The following is a 27,934-nucleotide window of genomic DNA, read 5'->3' on the forward strand; positions in this document are numbered from 1 at the left end:
CCATGGGAAAGTTTACAGTCCTGAGCTGGTAACTGGACTATTACATGGCTGGAATGACTTCTATCCATGTGGAAATCTGACACACTGCAGTAGGACATGCTTAAAACAAACGGAATATAGTCTAAGGTTATATGGACATTGTGAAAACTCACATCCACAGCGTTACACATCATGGTGATGAAATCAAGCACACTTGAGTTTCACTAGGCTCATGGAGACCACTGTCAAGACAAGACCCTTTTGTGATACCTGAAGAATCCCTAACTTCAATAACTGCTTCAAAAGAGCCAGTCCTTTACCAAAAGACTATAAACTCCCCTGAAAAAACATTTGTTTTTGTTTTTCCTTTTTACCCTCTGCTCTAACATCACATTCTTCTGATGTGAACTTATCAGAAACTCAATTCTTCTGGAAGATCTAACTTTAGATTCTTCTAAAGTCCCGGAAGAATCCCATTCTAATTTCAACGACAGGCCTATTTAGCCACCCTCTACCAAACTCACTGTATCTGAGGTTTCATATTCACACTTATGTATTCAGCTCTGTTAATGAGCTTAAATACTATATAGCTTATCTGAATGCTCTGTGATTATCATTTAAGATGTTTTAGTTTTTTGTGGAATTTTTAATTTTTACAATGTAGCGAAATTTTAAGTCCCTAACAAAGCTCCCTTGAATGGAAAAGTAGCAGGTGATGTGAAAGTAACTTAAGTGTCTTGTAGGTCAGGACCTATGGGTATTCTGCTGAGTAGCAAAGTCAAACAACTAAACGACATGAACTGAAACCTAAAGGGCAGTGTGGTTTCAGATGTTTCCACTGTGAAACTCATACTAAATTCTACTGAAACCATCTAAGAGATTGTATTATCACTCAGAAAATGTAAGTGAAATGTCAATACAAAGATTTACATTTGCTGGGCATAGTGGCTCATGCCTGTAATCCCAGCACTTTGGGAGGCCAAGGCGGTTGGATGACCTGAGGTCAGGAGTTCGAGACCAGCCTGACCAACATGGAGAAACCCCATCTCTACTTAAAAAATTAGCTGTATGTTGTGGCGTATGCCTGTAATCCCAGGTACTTGGGAGGCTGAGGCAGGAGAATCACTTGAATCCGGGAGGCAGAGGTTGCAGTGAGCCGAGATCACGCCACTGCACTCCAGCCTGGGCAATAAGAGCAAAACTCCGTCTCAAACCAAACCAAACCAAACCAAAAACCAAAAAAACCCCCTAAGATTTACATTTAATTAATTAGTGAGAAAGGGGAGTACTCTTTTCATGTGAGACACAGATTCTGAAAAGGTATGATGTGTTCTGGTCTACTTTTCTAGATACTAATAAAAATATGTACACACAAAATCTCTTCGCTTTAAATGTCTTTTATCTAAAATTGAGCCAAAGATAACCAAATAGAAATAACATTTTGAAAACGAAAGGATTAAGAAACAATGACGTAGCCAAATGAAGGAAAAGTGTTTCTCCCTAGAAGTATTCCAGCTAATAAAGAAGAAATGATGGAATTAATACATCATTATTTTGAAAACTTCTAATGAAAAAATAAATCTAGGCAAAGATCATAAGTGCTCACTAACATCACAGATAACTAAATATTATGCACTTCTTGATAGAAAACATAATAGCATCTATGATGTATTCTTCCACTCAGATTAAGTCTCTAGATCAGACAGTTTATAGAAAACAGGGGACAGGGGAACATGATAAATAAAAACACAGCAACATGATCAGCAAAATCTAAAATGTGGGAAAGTCTACAAGAGAAGTGACCCGGTTTCTTCAACATATAAATTACAAAAGGGGAAAAATGGAGGGTAGAAACTTCTAGATTAAAATAAATTTGAGAGACACATCAAAGGCAATGCATGGAATTTGGATCCTCATTTAAACTAACTATAAATGAATGGATGAATTAATGAGTATACAAACAACAGGGAAATTAGAACTACCTATGTGATGATACTGAGTATGATTAATGTTTTTAAAGGAAGGATAATGGCACTGGATGGAGTATTGTTTGGAAAAGTACCCCTGGGCCAGGCGTGGTGGCTCATGCCTGTAATCTCAGCACTTTGGGAGGCCAAGGTGGGCAGACTGCTTGAGCCCAGGAGTTTGAGACCAGCCTGGGCAACATGGCAAAACCCCATCTGTAAAACAAATAAATAAAGTATCCCTGTTTTTTAGCAATAGTACTGACATTTTTAACAGATGACTTATAAAGCATCTGAAATTTGCTTCGTAACCTATTTGGTGAGAGGAGGGCGTTTTCAGATAAAACAAGAGTGAGTTGATGGTTCTGTAGCTGAGTATTGGGTATATGGGATTAGGGCATTCTAATTTTATATGTGTTTGACATTCTTCAGAGTGAAATGTTTTTTAAAAAATGGAAAAAGTAAAACAAAAGTGATAGAAAAGACTTACCCTGTTGGATATCCTTCATCTCTAAATGTAAACTAGATATCAAGATTCCCACAGTTTGAGATCGTTTTCCATCCAACAATTTGATGATCTAAAATTAGGAAAAAAAAGAGAATACAAGCTCAAATGACCATACAGTCTTTCAGAAAAAAAAAAAAAGAGAATACAAGCTCAAATGACCATGCAGTCTTTCAGAAGGCACACCAAAAACATTAAGATTTTTCAGATACACTGATTGATGAACTAAATTGATGCTGCATGCACTCTTCTTTAAATAATACTTAATTGGGAAGTAACTTATGCACAATTACAGACATATTACACAATGAAAGACGTTTTACAAAATAAACACACAAAATTTCATCAGCCTAATACAAACACTAAATCTTTATATGTTACTCTGATCATTTTACTCAAGCACTAAGTTATACCAGCATCAAGATGTATACAATGTGGTATCCATCTTTTTCACTTATCATTGGAATATTTTCATGTTGCTACTGGTGAAGTCACTTCATAGCCTCCAATCTTTTTAGTAATGTCATCTTCTGAGTGATTTAGGGGAAAAAGCACGAACATCTGAGTCAGCCACCAGCGATATGGCCTTGGTAAAGTGACAATTTCTATGAATTGATTTCCTCATCATGAAGGGCTGACTATATTTAGTCTATACTTTTATTTTATTTTGAGAGAAGGTCTAGTTCTGTCACCTACGCTAGAGTGCAGTGGCGTGATCAGAGTTTGTCTTCGCCTTGACCTCCTGGGTTTAAGTGATTCTCCTGCCTCAGCCTTCAGAGTAGCTGGGATCGCAGGCAGGCGACACCACACCCAGCTAATTTTTAAATTTTTTTTTATGGAGACAAGGTCTCTATAAAAACTTCGTTGCCCAGGCTGATCTGATCCCAAACCCTAAATTCAAGTGATTCTTCCATTTCAGCCTTCCAAAGTGCTGGGGTTACAGGCATTAGTCATTGCACCTGGCCCATACATTTATTTTAGAAATTAAATGACTATACGCAAAGCACCTAATATAGTTCTTGACATACATTTATTTAAAGTTTTTCTGTTTCAGAGAGGTTACTTCCTATTTGTTATTATTAATATAAACAATATAATACCTTGCACACAAAGCTCTAATTTTTAATTAATTAATTAATTTTTGAGATAGTATCCAGCACTGTCACACAGGCTGGAGTACAGTGACGCAATCACAGTTCACTGTAATTTTGAACTCCTGGGCTCAAGAGATCCTTGCACCCTCACGAGTAGCAAGCACTATAGGTGCACGCCACCATGCTTTGCTAATTTTTATTTTTTTGATGTTCTGTAGAGGTGAGGTCTCACTATATTGCCAACGTTGCTCTCAAACTCCTGGGCCCAAGCCATCCTCCCACCTTGGTCTCCCAAAGTATTGGGATTATAGGTGTGAGCCACCACACTTGGCCTTAAAATTATTTTTTATAATAATATGTATTTTTACAATCTTCATAGAAACTCCACATACCTCATTGCCAGTTATTTCAACCTTTATGAATATTCCATGGAGAAGTCTACATAGTTTTGTGTTTCTCTACAACTAGTAAACCAAATCAGCTCCCTAATAACATATCACGAAGCTGCCACTAAGGGAAAAAACTCTCTTTCCTCTCATGTGGCAGGGCTACAAAAATAAAAGAGAAGCACCCACAAAACACAAATCTTACAAATGTTTTTAATGTGCTTTGCTGGTTAAAATACAAACTAGGCTGAACAGCTGTGCTTTCCTTCCCACCTAGGTACTTACAGAATTGCCAAACTACTGTGAAGACAAGACTAAACAGTAACAAACATCTACATTTGTATTATTACTGTAATAGCTGAGTTGCTTGTTGGTTGAAAAATAAGGGATAACAATAGTTTGTTCCAATAAAGATGATCTAACTGCCTAATTGTCTAACTACCTGTTGATTGATCGATCTTGAATCAATTATTGCCAGATATTTTTTTCCTTTACCTGTTCAGAATGGCTACTTTCATATAACGATTAGACCTAAAATATAGCAAATATTAAGTATTAATCAACATTTAAAGGAAAAAATCTCATTTTTCAGTCAATATGTTTAAGCATTTCAACATTCGCCTTAGAAAGATTCTTGAGGCATATAGAATTTTAGGAGTTTTAAAGAGAAATAGAGAAGGTACTCAGTATTTTTTTATATGAAAGTAAAAGCAAAAAAAAAAGGCAATTAAGCATAATACAATATCTTCCTTAAAAATGCAATTTCTGGCTTTTTCTTAGAGAATCCAAATTTAAAGTCAAATGATGTTTTCATCCAATAAAAAAATTAAGAAAAGTCAATTTAGTTTTAAATAACTATTCAGCCATGCACCCATTCAAAAAATATTTACTGTATACGTTATGCGTGCCTGGCATTGCTTTGTATTCTGGGGATGCGGAGGTGACTGAGACAGATCAAGTCATAAGAAGTTTGATGTAAAGAGTCAAAAAGGCAAATAAAAGCATCACCTAAACTAACTGGAGTGCAAATTCAAAAAGAGAAACGTTTTGGGAATTGACTAGATTTATTCCTAAGTGTCCAGGATGGTGACTGATACAACCACAACCATGGCATACACATCAATGACAAGGACACAGGAACAGGATCAAATTTATGACAAGATCACAGCTGGGTTGCAAAAGTTTCTTCAAATGAACACGCACCAAGCTATCCAGTTAGGGCTCTGAAAACTACCAGTAATACTCTACCTACAAGAGAGGTAATGTACAGATGCACGTTTCTCTGTGAGCTAATTAAAAGCAAGCAGGAGAGAGGTCACGAGAGAGAAAAAGAGCAAGAAAGATATTGATTCTGTCTGTCCCTGAGTAAAATGAGGCAAATCTACCCCTCACCCCATTATACAACCAGGCTTAACTGTGGAAAGGATGTTATTACCATAAGCCATGCTTGCAATTTTGTCAAATGACTTGGCACAACCAGGTATTTGGTGAGTGTTACCTTTACTGGGACTAACGCCTTAAGACGTTTTTGTTTGGAAATCTGATGCTGATTTCCTAAAAAGCGGCTGGGGGCAGCTAAGCAGTGGTGAAGTTGGAGCATTTTGTATTCTCTTCCCTACCTGAACCAAATTCTCTGTCTACTTTTAAGTAAATTTTCAAAGAGATCTTTCTGTGTTTCCATGTAGCCACTCTTGTGAAATACCACCAGGTTTCTCAAAACCAACTAAAATGGTAGGGACACAATGGGCACAGACGGATATGTCCTAAATCCTCTTAGTCTCTTCCTCTTTTTTTCTCCCATGGCTTCGAAGGCTTAACACTAATTTCTCTTCATTTTTATGAAAAGTGCACAACATGAAATGTATCCTATTAACAAAAATTTAAATGTATAGTACATTATTAACTAGAAGCACAATGTCGTACAGCAGATTTCTAGAACTTTTTCACCTTGCATAACTGAAATTTTATACCCACAGAATAGCAAATTTCCAATTCACCGTTGTTCCAGCCCCTGGGAACCACCATTCTACTTTCCATTCCTTTGAGTTTGACCACCATGGATACATCATATAAGTGGAATCACGCAGCATTTATCTTTTTGTGACTAGATTATTTTCACTTAGCATAATGTCCTCAGGTCAATTCATGTTGTAGAATGACAAGATTTCCTTTTTCTTTTTGTGGTCAAGTAATATTCCATTGTATGTACACACCACGTTTTCTTTATCCATTCACCCACCAATGGACATTTAGGTTGTCTCCATCTCTTTGCTATTGTGAATGCTGCAACAAACATGGGAATATCTTTTCAATACAATGACTTCAATTCTTTTGGATAAATATCCAGAAGAAAAATTAATGGATCATATGGTAGTTCTATTTAAAAAAAAAAAAATTTTTTTTTTTTTTCTTTGAGTCAGAGTCTTGTTCTGTCATCTAGGCTGGAGTGCAGAGGCTTGATCTCGGCTCACTGCAAGCTCTGCCTCCCGGGTTCACACCATTCTCCTGCCTCAGCCTCCCAAGTAGCTGGGATTACAGGCGCTCGCCACCATGCCCGGCTAATTTTTTGCATTTTTAGTAGACGGGGTTTCACCGTGTTAGCCAGAATGGTCTCGATCTCCCGACCTCGTGATCTGCCCGCCTTGGCCTCCCAAAATGCTGGGATTACAGGCGTGAGCCACCGCCCCTGGTCTATTTTTAAATTTTTAAAGAATTTCATACTGTTTTCCATAGTGACTACACCATTTTACATCTCCACCAAGAGTGTACAAAGGTCCCACTTTGTCTACATCCTCAAAAAAGCTTGGTATTTTTCGTTGTTTTTTTTTTTTTTTTTTGACAGTGGCCATTCTGACACGTGAGGGGTTATCTCATTGTGATTTTGATTTGTATTTCCCTGGTTGATTAGTGATGTTGAGCATCTTTTTCTATACCTGTTGGCCATTTGTATACCTTTTTTGGAGAAATGTTTGGATAAGTCTTTAGCCCATTTTTATCAGACATATGGTTTGCAAATATTTTTTCCCATTCTGTAAGTCGTCTTTTCACTCTGTTGATTGCTTCCTTTGCTGAGCAGAAGCTTTTTCATTTAACATAGTCCCCCTTTGTACATCTGTTATTTTTGCTTTTTTTTGGGGGGGGGGTCTGTGCTTTTCATGTTATATCCAGGAAATAATTGCCAAAATCAATTTTATAGGACTTTTCCCTATTTTTTAAAAAGGTTTTATAGTTTCAAGTCTCACATTTAAGTTTCTAATCTATTTTGAGTTGATTTTTGTATATGTTCCAAGATAAGGGTCCAATTTCATTCTTTCATGTGTGGATAGCCAGTTCTCCCAGCACCATCTGTTGAAGAGACTATCCTTTCCCCGTTGTATAGTCTTGGCACCCTTGTGAAAGAACATTTGCCTGTATATGCTTGGGTTTATTTCTGGGTTCTCTATTCTGTTCTATTGGCCTATAATGTCTGTCTTTATGCCAGTACCATACTGTTTTGATTACTGCAGCTTTGCAATTTGTTTTGAATTCAGAAAGTGTCAGTCCCCTAGATTTGTTCTTTCTCATGGTGGTTTTGGCTACTCAGGGTCTTCTGTGGTTCCATACAAATTTTAGGATTGTTTTTTCCTATTTAGGATTGTTTTTTCCTATTTCTGCGAAGCTGCCACTGGGATTTTAAGAGGAACTGCACTGAATCTGTATGTTGCTTTGGGGAATATAGACATTCAATAATATTAATTCTTTCAATCCATAAATATGAGATGTCTTTACAGTTATTTGTGTCTTCCTAAAATTTTTTAAGAAATGTTTTGTAGCTTTCAAAACTAGTCTGTACTAGTCTTTTACCTTCTTCAGTTTATTCCTAAGTATTTCATTTTTTTGGATGTTATTTTAAATGAAATTGTTTTCTTAATTTCCCTTCCAGGTAGTTAATATTTTTGTGTGTATAAGAACACAACGAATTTTTGTTTGTTAATTTGGAATCCTGTAAGTTTGCTGAATGTTTTTAGTAGTTCTTCACAGTTTACTTTTTTGGGGGAATCCTTAGGGTTTTCTACATATAAGATCATATCTGTGAACACAGATAATCTTACTATTTCATTTCCAACTTTGATGCCTTTTCTTTCTCTTGATTAATGTCTCTCTCTCTGACTTTCAGTACTATGTTGAATAAAGTAGCATGAGTGAGCATCCTTGTCTTGTTGCTGATCTTAGTGGAAATGCTTTTAGTTTTTCAACCTTGAGTATAATATTAGCTTTGAACTTTTAGTATGTGGTCTTTATTTCTTTCTATTCCTTCTAAAGAATATTTCCTTCTTTAGGTGATTTCCTTCTATTCCCAGTTTGATGAGTTTTTATCAGAAAACAGTGTTGAGTTTTTGCAAATGCTTTTTCTGCATCAAAATATTTTTATCCTTTGTTCTTTTAATGTAACATATCATATTGATAAATACTCATATGTTGAACCATCCTTGCATTCGAGAGATAACTGACACTTGGTGATGGTATATGATCCTTTTAATGTGCTATTAAATTATGTTTACTAGGCCAGGTGCAGTGGCTCACGCCTGTAATCCCAGCACTTTGGGAGGCCGAGGCAGGCAGATCATTTGAGGTCAGGAGTTAAGAGACCAGCCTGGCCAACATGGTGAAACCCCGTCTCTATTAAAAATACAAAAAATTAGCTGGGCTTGGAGGCACGTGCCTGGTAGTCCCAGCTACTTGGGAGGCTGAGGCAGGAGAATCACTTGAACTCAGGAGGCCGAGGCTGCAGTGAGCTCAGATTGTGCCACTGCACTCCAGCCTAGGAAACAGAGACTGTCTCAAAAAAAAAAAAAAATTAAGTTTACTAGTACTTTGTTGAAATTTTTAACATCTATATTTGTAAGAGATAATGACCTGTAGTTTTCTTTTCTTGTAATGTCTTTGGCTTTGGTATCAGAGTAATGCTGTTCTCATAAAATGAATTTGGAAGGGTGACCTCTTCAATTTTTTTGGAAGAGTTTGAGAAGCACTGCTTCTCTGTTAATTATTCCTTAAATGTTTGGTAGAATTCTCCACTGAAGCCATCTGGTTCTGGGCTTTTCTCTGGAGGTTTTTGATTACTAATTCAATCTCCTTACTTGTTACAGGTCTGTTCAGATTTTCCACTTCATCATGATTCAGTCCTGCTAGGTTGTACATTTCTAGGAATTGATCTATTTCTCCTACGTTATCCAATTTTTTGGCATGTAATTGTTCATAGTAGGTTCTTATAATCCTATTTCTGTGGCATCGGTTGTAATGTCTTCTCTTTCATTTTTCATACACTTGTGTTTTCTCTCTTTTTTCCTTAGTTTAGCTAATGATTTGTCAATTTTGTTTATCTTTTCAAAAAATCAACTCGGTTTTGTTGACTATTTTCCTATTGTTTTTCTATACTCTATTTTGCTTATTTCTTCTATTAATTTTGGGCTTAGTTTATCCTTTTTCTAGTTCCAAGAGGTGTAGAGTCAGGTTGTTTATTTGAAATCTTTTTAAACATAGGTGTTCACCCTAAAACCTTACTCTCAGTACTGCTTTTGTTGCATCCCATATGTTTTGGTATGTTGTATTTTTGTTTGTTGCAAGATATTTTCCAATTTCCCTTTTGGTTTCTTCTTTGACCCACTGGTTGTTCAAAAGTGTGCAGTTTAATTTCCCTGTATGTATAAAGTTTCCAGTTTTCCTCCTGCTATTATTTCTAGTTTCATGCCATTGTGGGCAGAAAAGATACATGGTATAATTCCAATTTTTAAAAATTTGTTAAGGCTTGTTTTCTGACATAACGTGTGACTTATCCTAGAGAATGTGCGCTTGAGAAGAATGTGTTTCAAAACCCTATTCCTGTTGGGTGGAATGGTCTGTTTATTTCCATTATGTCCATTTGGTATATAGTGTTGCTCAAGTCCTCTGTTTCCTTATTGTTCTTCTGTCTTGCTATATCATTTAGCAAAAGTGGGTTATTGAAATCTCCCATTGTTGTGTTGCTGTGTATTTCTCCCTTTAGTTCTGTAAAAATTTGCTTCATATATTTGGCTTGCATGTTGGGTGCACATATACTTATAACTGTTATATCTTCCTGGTGAATTGACCCTTTTATCATTAAATAGTGTCCTTTGTCTTTTATTAGAGTTTTTTACTTAAACTCTAACTATGGCCACCCTGCTGTCTTTTGGATTGTTTTTAGTTTAGCTAAGGATGTCTTTTTTTTTTTTTTAAATTAACTCTTGGAATATCTTTTTCCATCCCTTTTCACTTTCAGCCTGTGTCCTTGAGTCTAAAATAAGACTATTATAGACAGCATATAGTTCCATCTTTTTTTATCCATTTAGCAATTTTATGTCTTTTGAGCAATTTTCTCTATTTGCATTTGAAGTAATTACTGAGAGGCAAGAACTTATTATTGCTAATTTGTTAACTGTTTTGTAGCTTTTGTAGTTTTGTCTTTTTCTATATTGATGACTTCTTTTGTGTTTCTTATAGTGACTTGCTTTGATTCTTTTCTTTTTTTGTTGTTGTATCTTCTATAGGCATTTTCTTTGTTGTTACTATGAGACTTACATAAAACATTTTATAGGTATAATAATCTATTTTAAGCTAATTTCAATCACATATACAAATTCTACTCTTACTTCTCCACTCCCACACTTTATGTAATTGATATAACAAATTATATTTTTTCTATTGTGTATCCATTAACATATTTTTATAATTATATTTGTTTTTAATATCTGGCAGGTATAAATTCTATACCAGAATTAAAAGTGATTTATCCACATCATTATTGTATACTGTATTTATCTGTATATATATACCTTTATCTACAAGCTTTGCGCTTTCATATGCTTTTATGTTGCCATGTCATGACCTTTTCATTTCAACTTTAAAGGCCTCCCTTTATCATTTCTTGTAAGTCTAGTGGTCATGAACACCCTACACTTTTATTTATCTAGGAACATCTATTTCTCTTTTGTTTCTGAAAGACAGTTTTTTTCCTTTTTTTTTTTTTTTGGTGGGGGGGGACTGAGTCTCACTCTGTCACCCAGGCTGGAGTGCAATGGCGCAATCTTGGCTCACTGCAACCTCCACCTCCCAGGTTCAAGCGATCCTCCTGCCTCAGCCTCCCAAGTAGCTGAGATTATAGGCGTCCCCTGCCATGCTGGGCTAATTTTTGTATTTTTAGTATAGGTGGGGTTTCACCATGTTGGCCAGGCTGGTCTCAAACTCCTGACCTCAGGTGATCCACCCGCCTCAGCCTCCCAAACGGCTAGAATTACAGGCGTGAGCCAGTGTCTGGCCAAAAGACAATTTTTCTTTTTTTTTTTTTTTTTTTTTGAGACAGAGTCTTGCTCTGTCACCCAGACTGGAGTGCAATGGCATGATCTCCACTCACTGCAACCTCTGCCTCCTGGGTTCAAGCGATTCTCCTACCTCAGCCTCCCAAGTACCTGAGATTACAGGCACACACCACCATGCCTGGCTAATTTTTTGTATTTTTAGTAGAGATGGGGTTTCACTATGTTGGGTAGGCTGGTCTCAATCTCCTGACCTCGTGAGTCACCTGCCTTACCCTCCCAAAGTGCTGGGATTACAGGCGTGAGCCACTGCACCCAGCCAAAAGGCAGTTTCTCTAGATATAGTTTTCTTACTTGGTAATTTTCTTTCATTGCTTTGAATATATTACCCTATATCCTTCTGGTCTGCAAGTTCATGCTGAGAAATCTTCTCATAGTCTTGTTGAGGTGCCCTTGTATGAGTTGCTTTTCTCCTCCTGCTTTCAAAATTCTCTTTTTTGTCTTTAACTTTTGACAGTTTGATTATAATGTGCTCAGTGTGGTCTTTTGAGTTCTCCTAATTGGGATCCACTGGGATTCTTGAATCTGAATGTTTATTTCTTCCCCCAGATATTTTACCATTATTTCTTCCAATATACTTTCCTTTCTACCTTCTCCTTCTATAACTCTCATAATGTGTCTATTGATCTGCTTGACAGTGTTCCATACATCCCTTAGACTTTCTTTACTCTTTTTTTTTTTTTGAGACGGAGTCTTGCTCTGTCACGCAGGCTGGAGTGCAATGGTGTGATCTTGGCTCACTGCAACCTCCGCCTCCCAGTTTCAAGCGATTCGCCTGCCTCAGCCTCCTGAGTAGCTGGGATTACAGGCATGCGCCACCCTACCCAGCTAATTTTTGTATTTTTAGTAGAGATGAGGTTTCACCATGATGGCCATGCTGGTCTTGAACTCCTGACCTCGTGATCTGCCCACCTCAGCCTCCCAAAGCGCTGGGATTACAGGCATGAGCCACCGCACCTAGCCTCCTCTTCATTTTTTTCTTTTTGCTCCTCTAAATGGATCACTTCAAATGACCTCTCTTTGATTTATCTGATTCCTCCTTCTGCTTCATTAAGTCTGCTATTGAACCCCACTAGTGAGCTTTTAAATTTGGTTATTGTATTCTTTAGCCCCAATATTTGTTTGGTTCTTTATAATATTTTCTGTTTCTTTGTTGATACTGTCATTTTGTTCATGTATCTTTTTCCTGAGCTCACTGAGCATCTTTATGACATTTATTTTGAATTATTTGTCAAGTAATTCATATACATCTGTGTCTATAGGATTGGTTTGATTTCTTTTGTTCCACCAGTTGGTCCATGCTCCTGTTTCTTTGTGTGCTTTGTTACTTTGTGTTGGGATTTGAAAAAGAAGTCACCATTCCCATTCTTTACAGACTGATTTCATACAGAGAAAGACCTTTGCCAATCAGCCCAATTAGTGTCTCTGGGAGATTTTCAAGCCTTTTCTGTGGATAAATATTCTCTGGACTTAAGTATGTGAATTCCCAATTAGAGGGATTTTGGTTTTTCAGGAGCTCATAATCCCTGCTCTCTCTAGTGTCTGTCTATGGTACTGCAGGTTCTCTGGAGGTGTTGTAAGCTGTCCAGCTCCTTTTTGTTCTCATCTGCCCCCAAACATCTAGAGTATGTCAAGTCCCATGAACACACAGAGTTGAAGAAGAAAAGGAGAAAGGAGAAAAGAGGAGGGGGAGTGGGAGGAAGAGGAGGGGGAGTGGGAAGAAGAGGAGAAGGAGGAGGAGAAAGAAGAAGGAAGGAGAAGAAAGAAGGAAAGGAAGGAAGAAGAAGAAGAAAAGATGGGTGAAGATGAAGAGGAAGAGGAAGAGGAGGAGGAAGCAGAGAAAGAAGAAAAAACAGTTCATTGGACAACACTGTGAAAAGATGAAACACTAGACACAAGCTCCACTCTTCTTTCCCCTACAATCCCTGTGGGAGAAGCTGCTGAGCTGTACTGGCCTCTGTCTACTGTACTGCAGGCCATCTAGCTTTTCGTTCTCAGCAGTCTCCAGGCATCTAGAGTATGCTGCGTCCCATCAGCACTCCAAGTCGGGCAAGACAGAAATCAGTCTCTCGGGTGGCCCTCTGAAAAGCCAGAGCATTGGACGGATGCTCCGACTTTTTCCTTCTCCAAGGAGAAGCCAGGATTTGGAGGTTTACTCTCACTTACTCTGCCCTGAGCAAGGGTGAGGGGCAACTGCAATGAATGCATACTAATTCATATCATCATCTTTCTTCTCAGTGGTTCCCAACCTGGCATCTTTCCCTGTTAGCTCTGAGATTCACACACAACAGAAACCAGTCTTTCAAGTACCTCCCCAAAAGTCTAAACATTAGACTTAAGATCCAGTCTTCTCTCCCCCTCCCGAAGGAGAAGCCAGGAGGTAGTTTTCTCTAAATCAATGTATTGTGCCGGGGAGGGAGTCAGATGAGTGAGTGCCATGAATCTTCCTATTAGCTTCAATACAACTGGTTTCATGCTCACCTGGGGTGTAGGAGCCTCTTAACTGATTTCTGAATTTCTCACAAAGGGAACTGGCCCATGTATTCTTAAAACTGGCGTCTCCATGGGGCAACAAGGATCCGGTATTTTCTAGTCCACCATCTTGATGACATTACCTCCCCCTTTCCCAGTTTTAGTTTCTGAGAGGCAAATGCGATGTCATCCATGGATAGAGAGAAGACAAAAGTGGCTGGGTTCCACCAAATATGTTCCCAGCCACAAAGTGGCTCCTATGGCCATGTTGGCAGTGACAGTAAAAGCAGACTGATCTGAGACTGAGTCAGGCTTCACTGAAAGGGGGCTGGCCTCTCCTTCATAATTGGAGGACAGTACCAAACAAACTACGAGGAAAAGAATTAGAAATGAAGGAAGAATAACGAGAAAAAGAGTAGAAGAAACATATATTTTAAAAGATCTTCCTTAAGATATGCGAAATAACTGAAAGGAAACAAATGGAGGAAAATAACACATTAGACTTGTGAACACACAAAGAAATGGTTCAGTACAACCCAAGACTTTGATATATACTTAGATCTTTCTGAGATTGGTTAGAAATTGGGCTAGCAGGGTGTGAGGAGAAAGTGTTGGAAGTAGACAGGAGGGAAAAAGAAACTTGAAGACTAAAAGAAAAAGTGTACATTTTATTGCACATTTTTTTTTCATTGTGTAGCATGTTTTTTTCATGCAGAAATACATTACTGACAGCTTCCTTGTCAGTGCAGGCAGAGCCATTTCTAAAAACATCACATCATTTAAGTATTCCCCTACTAAAGGACAATTAGAAATCATCCAAATTTTGGCCAGGCGCTGTGGCTCACACCTGTAATCCCAGCAATTTGAGAGGTCAAGGTGGGTGGATCACTTGAGGCCAGGAGTTTGGGACCAGCCTGGTCAACATGATGAAACCCCATCTCTACTAAAAATACAAAAATTAGGTGGGTGTGGTGGCACACGCCTGTAATCCCAGCTCCTCGGGAGGCTGAGGCATGAGAATTGCTTGAACCCAGGAGGCGGAAGTTGTAGTGAGCCAAGATCAAGCCACTGCTCACCAGCCTGGGTGACAGAGCGAAGATTCTGTCTGAAGACATGTTCCAAATTTTGTCAATTGTTAAGAATGCTACAGTGAACAAGCAGGCAGATATATCCTTAGTCATGCAAGTTTGTATTTTCATAGGACTCATAGAAGTCATTCAAATAATATGCCCATTTGAAAATTTGATAAATATTTCAGAATTGTTTCTTATTAGACTTACCCTGCCAACTATTTGAGATCAACTGTTTTTCTGTTCCCACACCCACTTTAGGTATTACCAATTTTAAAACTGTTGACTGAAAAACAGGTGGAATGTGTTTTCATGATTTTGTTTTGCATTTTTAATGATTTTTATTAGTCACATCTTATGAATTGTCTATATTGTTTTTGCTATATTTTCCAATTACTAGATCTACTAGGCTGGTATAATGCAAATACACTTAAATAAGGACTTAGCTAAATAAGAGGAAAAAAGATTTACAAAGAGCCTGCTGTACATAAAAGTCATTTTCAAAGAGAAGAAGAGGGAATAAAATGACCTTTTACTATATCTCCACTAAGCACTGGTATTGTGTTCCTCTGCACGTTAGCCAATCCAAATGGACAGTTGTGCACTGGGGGCAGTGAGCATTGCAATATTGTAAACCTTTATTCCTTTAGTGGCCCCCTGTGGACTTCCAGAGTGATAACAATACTTCAGGCTCAAGAGTCCTGTAAAGTATGCATAGCTATCTCACTGCTGGGGCATTAAAGCAAGAAGCACAGCTAACTGAATTTTTATGGTAATTCATTTTTTATGTTCATTATCAAATCTTACAACCTCCTTACGCAGATATATACCCATTACTGAAGAATTTATTGTAGAGTAGTGAGGAAGAAAATATTAAGGGGAAAAAAAGACAAAGAGTGAAGAAAACTGATGAAGAGAACAAGAAAAAGTGAGAACAAAGATGTGGAACATGACAAAGATTTTTTTTTTAATTTGTTGTCAACCAATATTATTACTTTGCTTTCTGAATACTTTTTTAGAATCATTGTTAAGTTTCAAATAACCAGAACGCAATTTATGTTGAACCATCTATTAACTGAGAATTTCCCTGGTTTTTCTTTTGTCGGATTATATTCATTATTAGTAAGTTAACTTTTAGACAGAAAAAGTGAATTTCAAAAATTCCCCTTGGAAGAGAAAAACTATATGAAGATAAACTAATATTGGGTATTTATTCTTCCAAATCCATTGACATCTCTTATTCTGTGCTTGAAAGAAATCAAATTCAATGAATCACACCTTCCATATCTATATATTTATTTACTGAACGCTGTGGACTGGTGATCATAGTGATAATCTGGGAAATTTTTAGAATCATAAATTGCCTGAAATTATCAGATACCTAATATTCTGCTCTTTTTATGGTAGGAAATTTAATACATATATTTACATAAGCACAGATTTCAAATACAAAAGTTATAAGAAACTGGTAATTGACTCAAAAACCTAATTATTAAGCACCAACCCACTCTTTAAGCTTCTGTTTGATATTAGCATTCTGTGCTATTTTGACAATTTTTCAGTTATTTGGCCTAAGGAAAAGGTTCCCAACAATATCACAATCTAAGCAGAAATACAAAAACTGAGAACTATAGCCATAAACTACAAGTCCTTCCCTCTAGTTTTCAACCTTTGCCTTCTGAGCTTTCATGAATGACCTCTTGGCCAGCTGTGGAATGGGATCAACATCATGATCTAGTAAATCAGTTATTAAGAGAAAAGTCAGGAGACCAGCCTTCAGCCTTCTATTTCTAGGCCTGCCCTTACTCATCATTGTATCAACGCTGAAAGGCAGACAGTCCAATTCAATGGTACTCACAATACGCAAATTCCCATGTCTACTGCAAACAAAATAAAAATTGTGTGTGTGTCTGTTCAATGGAGTTCAAAGACTAGTTTAAAAGAGGGCAAACATATATAAATAACTGATACAGGAGCTATTCATAGGGTCAGTAACTTTAAAGAGTTTGTAGTTCTTCTCAGGTATACGATCCTTGAAAATGCCAAGACTCTTATTTAAAAAGGGAGTTTGAAAAAGGTGGCTGTTTCTAGCACAATCTTTTTCCAGGTAACTCAAACACATTTCCAAAAGAATGTTACATCCAGTGCCTTTTTTTCGAAACAAAAATCCAGATCTCACTTTTATAAAACCTCTCCATCAAGGAGTCTTGAGAGATGACAGGCTCTGCAGAACATGAACCCCAAAAGACACTGTTAACTCATGGTCTGGGTGTCCAAACAGAAAGGACTCTTTCCATTCTTCATGGCCACTAGGGTAAAGGTTCTTCCGGGCATTAAGACCCAACAGCAGCAGAGGCTTTCACAAAACCATGAGGTCAGTTTATCACATTTGATTGTTAGACATCAGTGGGATTCCTGACTGTATTAGTATCCAGCTTCATCATATTAAAAGGAGTTAGTTAGCTTGCCTTAGGTAAATAACAAAGGAAGGGTTCCCCGAAAGCCCCTGGCCCACAGGTTAGTGCCTTATCCCCACATAACATAAAAAGCAGCCTGCGAAAAAAACCAAGCTGCAGGAACCAATAATATGAACGTCAAAATAATTATTTTCCATGTTTACGTGAAGCCAGTAGATAGAATTTATGCTTTAAGCTCCCAACTCGATTTTATTCCATATAGGTTCTTGGGGGGAAAAGTGGCTACTACAGGCTGTTCAGGAAAGACAGTTCAGAAAACATTTGCTGCAGAGTGTAAGTCTTTGTAAAATTGCTTATCCAGTGTTACTCTGGTTGAATTGGATTTTGGAGTCATTTAACACTTAGCACTGAAGAAACCTACAAATTTCATCTAATTTATCCTTCTGCCTTTGGGTTGGCCCAGAAGTCCACGTATTTAAGTATAGACCTTACTTTACAAGAATGTGCACACTTTAAGAAATTATTCAGGTTACATTTAGATAATGCACACATTTACAGCCATTTTCTCTCAAACAATACAACATAGTACTACTTCAGCTAATTGTAAATACAAATTAAACTGTTCATCCCATTCCTAGTCTATGATCCCTTATCATACTCACTTTTCATTCTTCTTTGTCCTCATATGCATATTACCTGATGTGTAATAATCCTCAAAGTCATTTTCTAGTATTAAGAGACTTTTGGCAGTGAACTATTTTACCTGATGTTTGACTCAAATTCCTCATGCTCCCATTTTGAACAATCTTCTTCTGCTCTCAGGGAAGGTAGAAAACAGCTAGCTGGTCACCATCCCCTACACTAACCTCCTTCAGAAACCTCAAGATCACCATTTTTTTTTAAACAGGAGATGTTTTATTTCAAATTGTTAAAAATCAGTTTTTGAGAGATGTTAGCAAGCCCTCAGTTTATCTCAGTCCTATCTAGAGTCAGCTGAACTTGGCAGCACATGGCCTTCTCCTAGGTATAATTACAGTCTGGAGGAGAATGCAATTTGTGCAGCATTCCACTGACCTACAAGCTGACCTTGTGCAGGGGCAAATTCACAGGTTGCGTTAAACCCTATTAGACATGCCTAGTTTAAGGTAAAGCCTTTCCAGACCTCTGCCACATGCCAGGATTAGGGCATGTCACACATGCGTACTATTACATCGCCTAAGGAACTCTCCCAATGCCTTCCAGAGTGGGAAAGGCAGGCCCACACTGTCTAAATCTGTACGTTAAGCCAGTATAGACATATTATTATTATTCCTCACATATGTGAATTTTTTTAAAGCCTGCCTCTGTGAATAAGAATTAAGACAAAAATGGGAAGACAGATCTGCTACACTGGGAAAATCATACCCTCAACCTCAGCTAGAAAAGTTCTGCCAGACAGGCTGGGAAAGAATTCTTGTCAGGTCCAGTGGGATTTTCACATCTACAGAAAATCTGTACACTGTATATCTTCAGCTTTCTGCCTGAGCTTGGCAGACAGGGCCAAAAGTAAAAATAAAAATAAATGGTTCTGAATAGACCACAAGTGCTGGAAGTCTGCTCAGCCAAGTGAGTTTGGCATAGCTACAAAATTAAGAGAAACACAGAAGCCCTCTTCTTCCATGGAGCCTTCCCTGTCTGAAAGGAAGTTGATTAATTTCTCCATCTACACCTTTGCTAGACACCAAACACATTCATACCTATACCAGATTGAGTGCATATTTTGCTCTTTGGCTTAAGTTTCACATTTGAACATACTCAGTTCCAGTCACAGGGTTTCCATCTCCAGCACAGTCAGTTTTATCCTAGAGCCTGGCAAATAAGCAGAGTCTTTTCAAATACAGCTACATGTGATATCACCAATGAATAGCTGCTGGCACTTCAGGGAACTAAGGGCATGTGAAAGTTGCTGCTTTTCCTGTCTGAATCAACTATTTCACCCCACCAAAAACAAACAAATAAATGTAGAATCCATATATGAGTAGACATTTACTTTCATGACAATGATATACAGGTCGAACATCCCAAATTCAAAACTCAAAAACTCCAAGATACGAAGTATTTCAAAATCCAAAACTTTTTGAGTGCTGGTACAGTGCTCAAAGGAAATGCTCAGTGGGGTATTTCAGGTCTTGGATTTTCAGATTTGGAATGCTCAACCGGAAAATTTGAAATCTGAAAGGTTTCTGGTCTCAAGCATTTCAGATAAGGGATACTCGACCTGTATACCAAATATCCACATAGGGTACACGGTCAGCTATATAGAACAAGTGCATATGTGATCTGGCCTTTCTTGGTAAGACTGAACAACAGCATGGAGCATACACATAAATTAGACAATCTGATTCTCCCAAGTACAACTCTAAAAAATACAACTTCTATTTTTGTGCTATCAAACTAGTGTTATCTTTTGCTTATGCTTCACATCAATACTCGCTGAATTCCACCACCTGGCCAAACTATGGACATTAAGAGGCTGGTTGGTATAAAGTAGATATGCTACTGATGACAAGTCAGCTTGTCTTAAGAACAGTCATCCCACTTCTAAGTCATGGGTTTCCAAATAGATAAAGGTACCTTCATAATGACTGTTATGTTCCTCTTTAAGACATTCTTGTAGAGTGGGTTGGAAGACAGGTAGAATCCTACGTTACAGATGCAGAAATTGATTCACCTATTCAAGGGCTACAGGCTCTGATGATTGCACTGATACTTTAGTCTGAATACCTCCAAATTATAAATATAAATTAGTATAGGGTCTAAACTTTAGCTGCATTACAGAGCAGTATCTTTGTGAGATGAGAGAGAATATTAAGAAGGCCTTAGGTTTAATTTTCATTCTCACTTAACTGCCATCCAAATCAAAAAATCTTCTAAATAATAGACATCTAATTGGGAAAACAGAGTGAGAGTTTCGCAATGGAAAGAAATTCCAAGAAGTGATACAAAACGATGCAAGGCAATGAGGCATGGTAGCCTATGGAAACAGGCCTTATGCACAGAAAAAAATCATGGGGGAAGCATCTGGAACAATCCCTTTATAGCTGTGGCTATTCTAGTCCCCTCCCTCCCATTTCTAACATAGCAGTGACTACAAATGGGACAGGTAAGCAACAATTCCTCCAAGCCAGTGCCAGAAGGGGGTGCCTGCGGAAGGGGAAGGGCAGGACCACAGCCATCTTGCTTTCTCTCCTACGGGAGAATAACCGCTTCTTTGGAAATATGCAATTGTAACTTGGCAGGTGCCCAGGAGTACAAATGCTGATTCAGTTTCCTTGGTCCCCCTCTTCTTCCCTGCTCCATCCCCTGCCACTCTGGAATCACACCCAGAAGAGCTGGTTGGCTGGCTGTGTAGTGCCATGTTATGAAATGTCATCCGACGTGGTGCAAAACAGCTCTTGCTGCTAATGGCCAGTGTGGCCTGGTAGGCTTCTGGGGAGAGGCCTCTGTCAACTGGCCTGATAATGCCATTAAAATAAGCTTTCCACACACAAGCTGATAATCTGTCTCATTAAATGTTTCAAGGAAAACTAAGCTTCACTGTTTAGTCAAACTGTTAGGTCTGAATCTCTTCCATGGCCTTATTTTTGGGGACACACAAAATTGCTTGGATGAAGTTTAAGGATCTAGGCTCTTCACCAAGAAATGTGAAAAGGCAAATTGTCACCCTGTCTTGAGTCTGAGAACATATTTGGCACCCCATCCCCATCCTGACGAGACAGAAAAACCCTTTTCTTGTTTTTCAGGCTGATGAATTCCACTCAGAAGGCTAATGCGGAGGCCACAGCAGGTGAAGGCTATGGCAGTGTGGGGGTGTGATGGGTTGGAGGGGGGAGGGTAGGGCTGTGGGCAGATTTCTGATTTTGTGTAATGTAGAAAACAAACCCCCAAACAAAATCACATGCTTTTTCCTATTGATGATGGAGTCTTGCAGGAAGAAAAGACCAAGAGACATCAGTGCATTCACTGCCTTGCCTTCACAGACAGAACCAGAGCTACCAAAGCTTGGCCCTGCAAACAGCTTTGATTTTAGACTTCTAGACTCCAGAATCATGAGACAATACATTTTTGTTGTTGCAAGTCAACAGTTGGTGACTTGTTAAATCAGCCCTAGGAAACTAATACAGGGGCTGATATTTTTAAATTTCTAATAATCTTCTAGGTGATTATGTTGCTGCTGGTCCATGGACCATATTTTGAGTGGTGAAGTGACTCTAAATAAATGTACTATTTTGTTCCCGATCATTGGCACTTAGCATGGTGTCAATACATATATATATGTATGTTTCTATAATCCCTGATTTCCAGAGGTTTTTCCCATGAGCCCCTTTCAGAATATCAATCTCCATGTAGTCCTTTACTAAAGCTATTGTACTCATTCAGTAAGTATTGGAAATAACTTTCTCATGGAAAGCCAATCCCAAGTATACAGACAGCCATAGTGCCCTCCTAAAACCTCTAAATAACAAAGTTTGCATGACCTTTGGACTTCTTGTCTTGTCTATATAATTTCTCATCTAATAATAAAAACTTCAACCCAGTCTCACACACGTATATCTTTGGTGGCTCAAATAGGGCTTTTTCTTTCCAACATGTTCGAGTGTTAGGCTTTTGGAAAGAACACATGCTAATAATTACGCCAAGCTGGTTAGAGATAATGGGCAACAGAAAAGTTATTATCTTCAATGTCATCATATGTCTTTGATATGATAATCATTGCATTCAATATATCAGAAATGATGGATGGCCTTTGATTTAGAGGGTACCCATGATGCAAATTACCTGGCTCTTTCCCACTCCTGTGTAGCGGTGAAGAGCCAGTGATAGTAGTGAGCACCCCTAGCTGCAGTGCCTCAAGCCACTGGAAGGCAAAATCTGAGACAGAACTCCAAAGAAAACACTTCTTCCTTTAAAGATACTTAGGGCACCTCATATTTTCCTTTTGCAGATAACTTCTCACATAGTCTTCATTTGCCGCCATGGCCATAATGTACACTACTTACAACCCAAGTCACTCCACTCTGTTAATTTTCTGGCTAACAGCTGCTGAGATGTAAGTGCCATATTGCTTCTAACAGGTTCACTGAGTTCCTTCCATGAATATAAAATAAATATTCCATGAAATGTTGGTAAAAAGAGAAAGATGAAATAATACTGTATTTTAGTAGATATTTTAGAACTGCTGCAACATTTTGTTAGGGCTTGCGGTGTTATTTCCCAGCACATTTCCCCCATAATTAGTCTTATCCTCCTTCTTACTCTCACAGCACAGCTATCACAGGAAACAAGTGCGTATCGTACTCTATCATTCAGGCTTTCAGGTGAATGGCGTAACATAGTGACTCAAAAAACCTACCCGCTGCCATCCATGAAGAGTGAGCGTCTACACCCATCTTGACTGGAACCATGAACATATGCACCCAGAGGTTCTCTTAGATGAACAAGGGTCTAACACACATGGCAGATGATTTGCCCAGAGATGCCTAGATGCCTGATTTCTAGTCCTGTGTCCTTTCCCTTGAAATAATTATTCCAGCAAAGATGTACATCCCTAATTAGTCATATTGCAACAAGGGAATAGCCTTTAAGATCTGAGAATCAAATTCACTTGGAATTTGGGGTGGTAAAGGCCTTTTGACTTCCTCTTCTCCTAAAAAATTAGCCCCAAATTATGAGACCTAATGATTTGAAAGATAAAATCTATCTTCCATAAAACTAGGGGAGCCCTTTAAGTTTTAAAACAGAAAATGTGAAGTTGGAGGACTGGTAAATTCCTAGGTATGGCTGTGGGAGGCAGAATGCCAGACATAGATGAATAAGAGGCATCCTGTGTTGGGAGAGGCAGGAATGGTTAAGAAGCTAAATAGAAAGGAACTGTTTCAAAGTCGGCATATGGGGCAACTAGGTGCATGATCTATAATTCCATCTACTACAATCAGGTAGCATAGTTTCTTTTTATTACTGATTGGTAAGAATTCCACAAACATTTTGGGTAACAATTCTTATTTAGCTATATGTATTACAAATGTCTTCAAGCACGTGGCTTATCTTTTTATACCTTCAAGGTGTCTTGATGAGTAAGAGTTCATGTCAATGATTTTATTTTAATGTAGTCACATTATTTGTTTTGTGCTTTCCATGTCTTTTCCATATGAGGGCAAAAGATAGGCTCCTATATTATTTTCAAAAATTATTAAATTTTTCCTTTCTCATTTTTACATCTGGCATTGTCTTTTATTCATGAAGTGAGGTAGGGATCCATTTTCCTTTTTTTGCCATGTATATTCAATTTTTAAAATACTTTTATTCATAGTCAATTTTGCCCACTGATCTGGGATACCACATTTGTCATGTATTAATTTCCATATATGCACAGATTTGCTTCTGAGCTCTCAATTATTTTCACTCCTTATTTATTTACTTATTTTTCCCTGTGACAATTACTGCCATACTATAGCCACTCTACTAGCTCTTATTACCTTATTTTCCTTTATATGAGGTAGAATATCTCCCACTTAGTTTTCCTTTTTTGGAGTTGTTTTTTGAACATTTGTTCTTGCATGCAAATTTTTAGAATAAGCTTGTTAAATTCCAAGTAATTCTTAGATTTTGATTGAAATGACTTTGAAACTAGAAATTTGGGAAAAATTAACATCTTTATAATATTGGCTTTCCCATTCATGAAGAGAATTATGTCTCTCTTTTTATTTAGGTCTACTTTAATGCTTTCAGTAAAGTTTAATAATTTTCTACACTGACTCGACTATATTTGCTTAGATTTATTCTTATTTTATGTCCCTCTAATGATATTTTTATTTTCCAACTTAATAGTGTATAAAAATGCAATTGATTATTGTGTATTGATCTCATATCTACTAGGTTTATTCTCTCATTTTTTTAATTTGTCAATACAGATTTTCTATGCTGAAAAATCACAATTCATGGTTTCATTTCTTCCTTTCCAATATATTTTATTTGATTTCTTTGCCTTATTACACTTGCTTAGATTAAATAAAGGAGGTAGAAATGTGTATCATATTCCTACTTCATACTGATCTCAAAAAGAAAGCTTTCGAATTTTCACCAAATATGCCTTTGTCACATGCCTGCTTCGTGGACACTCCTTTTGAGGCTAAAGCTATTCCCTTACAATCCTAGTTATAAAATTTCATTATAAATCATAATCATATTTAATCAAATATTTTCCCATAATCTTTTAATTATATAGTTCCCCCTTTAATCTATTCACATTTTAATTATTTATAAAAAGCATTTACTAATTTTGAATCAAATTTGCCAGTCTGGAATAAATCAGTTAATCATCAAACATTTTTTATATATTTCCGGATTTCATTTGCTAATATTCTGGTTAAGATCTTCATATCTATGAGAGAAATTGTCCTGTAGTTTCTTTTACTTCCTGCCCTTGTCTGGTTGTGCTATCAAGATTATATATACTAGTCTTGAGTTTAATATGATTTTCTATTCTCTAATATTTTGTGTAAGAAAGACATGCTTAGTGTAATAAAATAAGCTGGACCTCGCATTTTGTGTGACGATTTTAAACTACTATAATTTAATTAACCTTAATATTTATGGAACCATTCAGGTGTTCTACTTCTTGACTGTTTTGATCATTCACATTCTTCTAGAAAATTATTTCGTATTATTTTCATTTATTGGCAAAAATTTGTTCATGGTATTGTATTATACATTTCTATTGCATCTGTAGTTACATTCACTTTTACTTTCTTAATATTACTTATGCTTGTTTAGCTCATCTTGTAAAAAGTTTTTGAATGTTATTCTTTTTTTTTAAAGAAGAAACTTTTGTCTTTAATTGATGTTCTCTACTTAACTTAAAAAATTCCATTCTCATCTTTTAAAATGTATGAGGTTAAACCACAGAAAATTGCAAATATTTGACCATATTTAATCTGTAAAAATGGCTTTTTCCTGTTGTTCAACCTAATATTTCCTTTTAATTTCTTTGATTTATTTGTATTTTTCTAGTTATTGACTTAAGGCACTTAATTGATTTTTGATCTATCTTTTACTTTTCTAATATAAATACTCATGACTATACATTTCAGCTACATCCTATGAGTCTTGTTATCAGTATTTTTGTTTTTTGCTGTTAAGTGTTTTTTAAATTCCATTATAATTACTTTCTTAACTCTATTTATTTATGGGTGTGATCATACATTTTTAAAAATAAGGAAGTTTTTCCCATTTTAAAATTCATATGGAACCAAAAAGAGCCCAAATAGCCAAGGCAACCCTAAGCAAAAAGAACAAAGCTGGAGGCATCACACTACTGACTTCAAACTATACTACAGGGCTACAGTAACCAAAAGAGCATGGTACTAATACAAGAACAAACACATAGACCAAGTGAACAGAACAGAGAACCTATTCACTGCCACCAATAAGATGGCACACCTACAACTATCTGACCTTTGACAAACTTGACAAAAACAAGCAATAGAGAAAGGACTCCCTATTCAATAAACGGTTCTAGGATAACTGGCTAGCCATATGGAGAAGACTGAAAGTGGCCCCTTTTCCTTACACCATATACAAAAATGAACTCAAGATGGATTAAACATTTAAATGTAAACCCAAAACTATAAAAACTCTAAAAGACAACCTGGGCAATACCATTCAGGACACAGGCACAGGCAAAGATTTCATGATGAAAATGCCAAAAGCAATTACAACAAAAGCAAAAATTAACATATGGGATGTAATTAAACTAAAGAACTCCTACACAGCAAAAGAAACTATCAACAGAGTAAACAGACAACCTACAGAATGGGAGAAAAACTTTGCAAACTATGCATTTGACAAAGGTTGAATATCTAGCATCTATAAGGAACTGAAACAAATGTACAAGAAAAAAACAACCCCATTAAAAAGTGGGCAAAGGACATGAACAGACACTTTTCAAAAAAAGACATGCGTGAGGCCAAAAAGCATATATATATATTTAAAAAAGCTCAACTTCACTGGCCATTAGAGAAAAATGCAAATCAAAACCACAATGAGATACCGTCTTACACCAGTCAGAATGGCTATTATTAAAAAGTAAAAAAAATAACATGCTGGCAAAGCTGTGGAGAAAAAGGAATGCTTTTACACTGTTGGTGGGAGAGTAAATTAGTTCAACTATCGTGAAAGACAATGTGGCGATTAATCAAAGACCTACAGACAGAACTGCCATTAGACCCAGCAATCCTGTTACTGGGTATACACCCAAAGGAATATAAGTCATTCTGTTATAAACACACATGCACATGTATGTTCATTAAAACACCATTCACAATAGCAAAGACATGGAATCAACCTATAGATGCCCATCAATGACAGACTGGATTAAAAAACTGTGGTACATATACACTATGGAATACCATGCAGCCATAAAATAAAATGAGATCATGTCCTTTGCAGGCACATGGATGGAGCTGGGGGCCATAATCCTTAGTAAACTAACATAGGAACAGAAAACCACATACTACATTTTTTCACTTGTAAGTGGCAGCTAAATGATGAGAACCCATGGACATATAAAGGAGAGCAACATACACTGGGGCCTATTAGAAGGTGGAGGGTGGGAGGAGGTTGAGTATCAGGAAAAATAACCAATGGGTACTAGGCTTAATACCTGGGTGACGAAATAATCTATACAACAAACCCCCATGACACAACTTTATCTATGTAAAAACCTGCACGTGTACCCCTGGACTTAAAAGTTTAAAAAATGTAGTTTTCAATACTGACTGTTAGTTATCTTTTTGTTATTGACACATGATTCCTAACTTAATTTCATTTTGATTTGCAGATGTGATCTGTATAAAAATTTCTTGAAATTTTATTGAGATTTGGAGAACTTTTGCTTTTTTTTTAAAGTCTTACTATTGCTTGACTTTTTATATTCTATTCATGCATTATGTTGATAAAATTTAATCAAGTACTGTATGAAAGTTAATGCAGTGTATTTGTTAATAAAGAAACCAACGTAAAATAACATTATATTTTAAGAGTCTCACGTTACCAAAATCAGTCATTCTACATATGTTTATTTATTTATAGACTATCATGCTCTACAGATTTAAAAAGGTGATATTATGTTACGTGCCAATAGCTGACATTCTTAAAATTGTACCACAAACACAGGTTACCATGAAAGCCAAATACAAATAGAACTAGAAAATGGAGATACATTTCATAAACTTTTTGTTGTATTGGGTGGTTTTTTCTTGGTACACACTGAAGGAATTCATCTCTGAGAATCTGGCTAAAATTTATTTGCTTTAACTGTATAGCTGTGCCCCAGTGGGACACACACACACACCCGAACAGGGGAAATAGATTTTAATTAGCAGCCCCTGGAGTCCAGGAACCATAAGTGAATGAGAGATGAGGCTTCTGGTTAAAATTCAACCTCTTGCTTTCCTTTGGGATGACACTGAGGTATGTTTCATTATTCTTATTCCCACTCCTGATAGTGGCAATGATGGTTGGTAATAGCATGGTGGAAGCACCATTGATGTGCCAAGCCCCAGGCCAAAACATTTCACATACTATATTTTAATTTTCACAACCACCTTTGAAGTAGACATTAATATTATTCTTTCT

General features: G+C 37.1%; 1 protein-coding gene across 5 annotated transcripts in view; it reads right to left on the minus strand.

Moving 5' to 3' along the window:
- Positions 1-27,934, minus strand: part of FMN1 (formin 1) — a 434,649-nt gene that overhangs the window by 159,299 nt on the left and 247,416 nt on the right. For all 5 annotated transcript variants that reach the window (XM_063716551.1, XM_024232602.3, XM_024232603.3 and 2 more), the window contains one exon: positions 2,434-2,521. In XM_063716551.1, the coding sequence (XP_063572621.1) occupies positions 2,434-2,521 (88 nt within the window). The remainder of the gene's footprint in view (positions 1-2,433; positions 2,522-27,934) is intronic.

This window comes from Pongo abelii, chromosome 16 (assembly GCF_028885655.2).
Source record: "Pongo abelii isolate AG06213 chromosome 16, NHGRI_mPonAbe1-v2.0_pri, whole genome shotgun sequence".
NCBI classification, from domain to species: domain Eukaryota; kingdom Metazoa; phylum Chordata; class Mammalia; order Primates; family Hominidae; genus Pongo; species Pongo abelii.